The following is a 7,071-nucleotide window of genomic DNA, read 5'->3' as shown; positions in this document are numbered from 1 at the left end:
GTCATATTTAGTTCTATGACCTAAACTTTAGAATGCGGGAACACTCTCAAACTCGACACGTGAAAGAACCAATCGAAAAGGTTGTTTGTAACTCAGCAATGGAACTGTCATTCATTCCAGACCGTTTCAACAGCCTTTCTATGTGATTATTCTCAAAAACTATTTCTTTCACATTCTATCATCATAATTTACAATAATTTAAATTAGAAAAATGTGAGAATTACCCGCCAAAGTAGGCGTTAGTATTTATATGTTGTGCAAGGGTTTCGGATTTTATTCGTTCAAAGCAAAGTCGAGAGGGAATGAATTAATTATAAGTAAAAGTCGTAAGATATATACAAAGTCAATGAGCCAAATTGGTTGCTTTCGGATTTTATTCGTTCAAAGCAAAGTCGAGAGGGAATGAATTAATTATAAGTAAAAGTCGTAAGATATATACAAAGTCAATGAGCCAAATTGGTTGCTTCAAGTGCTTTGGGAGTGAGCGTAGGGATTTTTGGGTGGAAGGACGGGCATAGGAAAGCGATAAAGAATATTTTGGGCAAGGACATCATGATATGGTAAATTAATGCTTGTTGTGGGATGGAATGTGGTGCCTAATCACAAAAGTGAGGATGAAAATATGTAATTTTAAAAGTAGCGGATGCAAATGGTTTTTGGTATTTTCCTAAAAGAATAATCCCACTCCAAAAAAAAAGTAGGGATAATAATACAATTGATCTGATTTAATTCTTAAACTTTCAATTTGTTCAATGTAGCATTTAAACTTTTGATACACATTCAACTTTTTTTATTTTTGGTAAGTTGATACACATTCAACTTAATCCCTAGACTATATGAAAATTGTCAATGTTGTCCTTTCATTAATTCTAGCTTAGGAACAACATTGAATATTTCTATATAGTTCTGAAACTAAGTTAAACATGTACCGAAATTTTATGAATTATATTAAATAAATTGAAAGTTACTGAACCACACTGTACATTAAGCTAAAATCTATAGACACAATGGATAAATTAAAAGTTTAAGGATTGCATTAAAGTTCATGAACAATTTGTATTATTATCCCAAACATTTTGCTATGCCAAACTTTTTTTCTCATTAAATCAATATCCCAAACTTGTATCATTGATCAAAAATTACATTCCATTAGCTTCCATCCATGGTGGCCATTGCAAATTCCTCGTGATAGCATTCGTGGACCACTTTAGCCAAACTAATTTGACATGACAACAGAGGAACAGTACCACATCGATCAAGAGGTCATCACTTAAGATTTTTTTTTTTTTTTTACCACGTGCATGCTGCCACCTTCTATTTCCATATGCTTCCGTCCATGGTGGCCATTGCAAATTCCTCGTGATAGCATTCGTGGACCACTTTAGCCAAACTAATTTGACATGACAACGGAGGAACAGTACCACATCGATCAAGAGGTCATCACTTAAGATTTTTTTTTTTTTTTTTTTACCACGTGCATGCTGCCACCTTCTATTTCCATATGCTTCCATCCATGGTGGCCATTGCAAATTCCTCGTGATAGCATTCGTGGACCACTTTAGCCAAACTAATTTGACATGACAACGGAGGAACAGTACCACATCGATCAAGAGGTCATCACTTAAGATTTTTTTTTTTTTTTTTTTTTTTTACCACGTGCATGCTGCCACCTTCTATTTCCATATGCTTCCATCCATGGTGGCCATTGCAAATTCCTCGTGATAGCATTCGTGGACCACTTTAGCCAAACTAATTTGACATGACAACAGAGGAACAGTACCACATCGATCAAGAGGTCATCACTTAAGATTTTTTTTTTTTTTTTTTTACCACGTGCATGCTGCCACCTTCTATTTCCATATGCTTCCATCCATGGTGGCCATTGCAAATTCCTCGTGATAGCATTCGTGGACCACTTTAGCCAAACTAATTTGACATGACAACGGAGGAACAGTACCACATCGATCAAGAGGTCATCAATTAAGATTTTTTTTTTTACCACGTGCATGCTGCCACCTTCTATTTTCATATGCTATGTAGACAGGAGGTACTTTTTGGTCATTCCATGTTGGAATGAGGGGTTTGAATCTCCAGCTTCTTAAGGGGATTGTGATAGTGACGAGTTAATTTCAAATGTGGGTTTTGACGCTCATGCCTTACAAGAAAGCAGGACAAAAGTCTGAGAGTGAGAATTAAAGTAGGAGTAAAGTAGAATTGATAAAAAAATCTAGACAAAAAAAAATATAAAAGTATTGTTATACCAGGCAGAAGAAAAAAACAAAAAAACGTGCAGCACCTCCCCCTCCCACCAAAAAAAAGAAAAAAAAAGAGCGTCCGTCCGCTATATAAACGGTTCAAACCTCGTTCTCGTCTCCATCTCTGCGATTTGCCTCGAGGCATCTTCAACTTCCTCGAGCTAGCATCGCCTCATCTTCTTCCATCCATGGCTGTTTGCGGAGCCTCCTTCACCCTGAACCACTCTCTCTTCCCTCATCCCCAAACACAGCTGAAGAAGCCCTCCGCGGGATCCCTCGCCGGCAGCGGTGGCAGAGCATACGGCGATGCTCTCACGGTAAGCCTTCGAAAATCCTCTAAGCAAGAAAGCCTCACGAAGTCTTTCTCCCCCCAGGGGTTTAAGTTGCACGCGTTTCAATGGTGGTGTGGTGTTTCTCTTTGTTGTTTCAGCTGTGCGTGAGAGCTTCGTCTTCTGGTTCCACCCCGGATGGGGACGAAGGGAAGGGCAAGGTGATGCTGCGGAAGGAGAAGGACGAGTGGTACGTCGACTTCTCCGGGGACAAACCCGCCACGCCTTTGCTCGATACCGTGAATTATCCAGTTCATATGAAGAACTTGTCCCCGCCGGTAATTAGTACTCCTCAACCCTTCGATCTCAGTGATCATTTGATATGTCAGACCGTGGCTTGGTTTAATACTTCCATGAAATAACTTTTGCCAATGTCCTGTTTTGAATAGTATATGTAGAATGATTCTCTTTCGGCTGTTGGTTTGCGAGTTTCGGAATGATGAGTTTAATTTGATTGAATAATGCGTGTGTTAGGATCTTGAGCAATTGGCTGCAGAGCTAAGGGCAGAGATAGTGCACTCGGTCTCGAAGACAGGCGGTCATCTGAGCGCGAGCCTCGGCGTGGTGGAACTCACGGTCGCTCTTCACAATGTTTTCAATGCCCCAGAAGACAAAATCGTATGGGACGTGGGACATCAGGTATGAGTCTAATCGAATTCATTGGTTAAAAGACGAGAAATGTCAAGTTAGGGGTAAAAATCGCAGGGAAAGACAGCATTGAAAATCCTTTCGAGCATGTTGGTATCGATCCTCTTCATGGCAAGAAACAGATTATGAACACTGAAAGTGGTGTGTCTTCTGCAGACATACCCCCACAAGATTCTGACCGGACGGCGGACTCGGATGCACACGATTAGGAAGACCTCGGGGCTTGCGGGGTTTCCCAAGAGGGATGAGAGCGTTTATGATACATTTGGCGTGGGACACAGTTCTACGAGCATCTCCGCCGGTCTCGGTATGAGTTCTAAGATCGAAAGTCCATTTTTTCACCATGATTTTGTACGAGTAATACAGCCTACAAACAAGATGATAACTCTTTCTTGTGAATGATGAAAAGGTATGGCGGTTGGGAGAGATCTCCTGGGAAAGAACAACAATGTCATTGCCGTGATTGGAGATGGAGCCATGACGGCCGGTCAAGCGTATGAAGCAATGAACAACGCGGGTTTCCTGGATTCTAATCTAATTGTCGTGTTGAATGACAACAAGCAAGTTTCTTTGCCTACTGCTACTCTTGATGGCCCTGCGACCCCAGTCGGCGCTCTCAGCAGCGCCCTCACCAAACTCCAAGCAAGCACGAATTTCCGCAAGCTCCGAGAAGCTGCCAAAGTGAGCATCTCATCGATTCCATATAGAGTTATGCGCATTTTCATCGATCCTTATCTGAACTAAAGATTGGTCCGCACTCCTGTTTGTTTGCAAAGAGCGTTACAAAGCAGATCGGGGGATCGACACACGAAGTCGCGGCTAAAGTAGACGAATACGCGAGGGGTCTCATCAGCGCCTCTGGTTCTACGTTCTTTGAGGAGCTTGGGCTGTATTACATTGGGCCGGTGGACGGGCACAGTGTCGAAGATCTCGTGACGATCTTCCAGAAAGTGAAAGCCATGCCAGCTCCGGGTCCTGTTTTGATCCACATCGTGACAGAAAAAGGCAAAGGGTATCCTCCGGCAGAGGCTGCATCGGACAAGATGCACGGTGAGACCGATTTTCCATATCCTGCTCTGTTATATTTCTTTGCGTGAATACTTAGATGATTCCCTTAATCTGATTCTGACATCAGGGGTTGTCAAGTTTGATCCAAGAACCGGAAAGCAATTCAAGACGAAATCGCCGACCCTATCCCATACACAGTATTTCGTAGAGTCACTGATAAAAGAAGCCGAGGACGATAACAAGATTGTGGCAATCCATGCGGCTATGGGTGGCGGGACAGGTCTCAATTATTTTCAGAAGAGGTTCCCTGATCGGTGCTTCGATGTGGGGATCGCAGAGCAACATGCCGTCACGTTTGCTGCTGGATTAGCCACAGAGGGTCTCAAGCCTTTTTGCGCCATCTATTCATCGTTTTTGCAACGAGGATACGATCAGGTGAACTAACATGGAGATTCCTAAAACAAGTCCTGTTCCAATTGTAAATTTTCCGCCGTGTCATTGATATGAGCAATTTGAGGGTAATTTTGTGCAGGTTGTCCACGATGTAGATCTGCAGAAACTACCGGTTCGATTTGCGCTAGATCGAGCAGGTTTGGTTGGTGCAGATGGGCCTACACATTGCGGGGCATTCGACATAACATACATGGCTTGCCTGCCTAACATGGTGGTTATGGCTCCATCGGATGAAGCCGAGCTTATGCACATGGTTGCTACTGCGGCTTCCATCGACGACAGGCCCAGTTGCTTCAGGTTCCCAAGGGGTAATGGTGTCGGTGTGCCACTTCCTCCGAACAACAAAGGAATTCCGATCAAGGTTAGTCTCAGTATATGACGTAACAATTTCTCGATTTGAATAGTACTCGATGCTAATCCAGTACTTTTCAACTAATGTTACAGATAGGAAAGGGAAGGATATTGAAGGAAGGTAGCAGAGTCGCAATTCTTGGGTACGGATCGATAGTTCAGCAGTGTATTGCCGCCGCAAATATGCTCAAGTCCATAGACATTGATATTACCATTGCCGATGCGAGGTTCTGCAAGCCTCTGGACACGGATCTCATCACTCAATTGGCCAATCATCACGAGATGCTGATTACTGTCGAGGAAGGTTCGGTTGGCGGCTTTGGATCGCATGTGTCGCACTTCCTAAGTCTATCCGGCATTCTGGATGGACCCCTAAAGGCAAGTCTCTATGGAAATTTCTCTGGCGACCATGAACTTAGCACTACTGATGTGTTCATGGACTGGCGTATTTCTGTAACTAGCTAAGTTTAAGTACCTGGCTGTAGATGCTGTTGGTTCGAATCTGTGACGATTCGCATCGAACCTGAAATTCCAATTTAATGTCTCCAGCTAACAAGTTTTCCTTGATGTGCTTGTGTACAGTTGCGAGCTATGGTCTTACCTGATAGATACATCGAACACGGAGCGCCGCAAGACCAGATCGAACAAGCCGGGCTGTCCTCGAAGCATATATGCGCGACCATCCTATCGTTATTGGGCAGGCAGAAAGAGGCTTTTCAGTTCAAGTGAACATAGAAACTGAAGCCAATACGATCTCTCTCCAGTTTCGATGAAGTTCGTTGCCGCAAATTCAATGATTCGCAGCAATATACATGGGAGGGATGTTGTGCAAACTTGAAAGTAAGGGAATTCGTACGGATCGAATAAACAAAGATCTCCACTTTTATGTCTCGAGATCGTGGAGAATGTACAGCGACACTAGATATTGGGGATGGACCGGTCGGTAATTGCTTGATTATAGAGTGCTCTCAACGCCTGGCATCCCCACTCCCCACTCTGTTCTGTAATACAAATGATTATTGCAATAAGACGGGTTCTTCTTCAGTTTCCTGAGAGAAGGGAGATCAATTCCTTGTTGTTTCGCCGATGAAGTGATGATCAAGCAAAGCTCAATATACCAAATCGTTCTCCAGAAATCCTAACATAATTCCGTGCATATCAGATACTTCTTTGAATCGAGTCACGATTCTATTTTCTGGGTTGAAACATTAGTGTTACAAAACAATGCTTCACTTGAGGAACACTCATGTAGGAAGCTGATTCCTCTGTTTGACGCAGGACGGGATTCGTACTAAGTTGAATATCTAATTTTAACATAGTACGATCAAACGATGGTTAAAATTAGATCCTCAAACAATGGTCTATGCTTTTTTCGGTCGAAAACTTCGTCGATATCATTTAAACTGAAGAATTCTTGAACATAAAGCCCGATGAAGGGACATCCAAACATAAAAGATCCCTCTTGGCTACTTGATTTGCAGAACGGCCAAAATGGACCGAAGAAGCACTCTTAAACTGGGCCAAATGATGACTATGTTAAATAGCAGCCGAAAAAAAGATTGAGGCTTTGTAGAGACGAGCAGACGCTCTAGGGCACGAGGCATCGATTTCAGTGGCTTCAATGAGGTGATCAGAATACTTGATTTATCCACGCAAGAACCCCTCAAAAAAGCAGAGGAGTAGAATCTGCATGTTGCCGATACCCTACCGAGGTTAAAAGCAAAGTTGTCCAGTTTTTCACTGGATTGGATTCGTCAACTAGATACAGAAGTTTTCAACTAGTGATTGATGCGGGAGAATATGGTCCTTCGATCAACTTGCTTAACTCAGACCTCGTCAGTAGATTCAACACAATCCTTAGCAAAAACCAATTCCGCTCTATAATTTGACTCGATGGGTTCAAATTTGAATATGTTGATTCTACAGGGAAGTTGTCTATTCAATGGATAAGTTGTCGATTTCATAGTTGCCAATTGACCACCAAGACATCAAAAGCAAGTTTATTATCGACTTTGAGGCTACTAATC

The 7,071-nt window shown here is 42.6% G+C and overlaps 1 protein-coding gene across 1 annotated transcript; it reads left to right on the top strand.

Annotated features, from left to right (window-relative positions):
- Nucleotides 1–2,367: 2,367 nt before the first annotated feature.
- Nucleotides 2,368–6,112, top strand: LOC104418340 (probable 1-deoxy-D-xylulose-5-phosphate synthase 2, chloroplastic). The gene is made up of 10 exons (XM_010029663.3): nucleotides 2,368–2,572; nucleotides 2,686–2,862; nucleotides 3,059–3,223; nucleotides 3,389–3,539; nucleotides 3,642–3,913; nucleotides 4,009–4,282; nucleotides 4,368–4,675; nucleotides 4,773–5,054; nucleotides 5,138–5,422; nucleotides 5,627–6,112. Exons 1-10 carry the CDS (start codon nucleotides 2,444–2,446, stop codon nucleotides 5,771–5,773), a joined length of 2,190 nt encoding a protein of 729 aa, XP_010027965.2. The 5' UTR covers nucleotides 2,368–2,443; the 3' UTR covers nucleotides 5,774–6,112.
- The last annotated feature ends 959 nt before the right edge of the window (nucleotides 6,113–7,071 follow it).

Source organism: Eucalyptus grandis, chromosome 9 (genome assembly GCF_016545825.1).
Source record: "Eucalyptus grandis isolate ANBG69807.140 chromosome 9, ASM1654582v1, whole genome shotgun sequence".
Taxonomy (NCBI): domain Eukaryota; kingdom Viridiplantae; phylum Streptophyta; class Magnoliopsida; order Myrtales; family Myrtaceae; genus Eucalyptus; species Eucalyptus grandis.
This window is presented reverse-complemented; position numbering and strand designations above follow the sequence as displayed.

What these genes read in the sequence shown, in the direction of transcription:
- LOC104418340 (XM_010029663.3), top strand. Translation starts at nt 2,444, where the DNA reads ATGGCTGTTTGCGGAGCCTCCTTCACCCTGAACCACTCTCTCTTCCCT. An exon ending in TGAAGAACTTGTCCCCGCCG is followed by an intron (nt 2,863 to 3,058) that starts GTAATTAGTACT and finishes TGCGTGTGTTAG; the next exon opens with GATCTTGAGCAATTGGCTGC. An exon ending in AGCTCCGAGAAGCTGCCAAA is followed by an intron (nt 3,914 to 4,008) that starts GTGAGCATCTCA and finishes TTGTTTGCAAAG; the next exon opens with AGCGTTACAAAGCAGATCGG.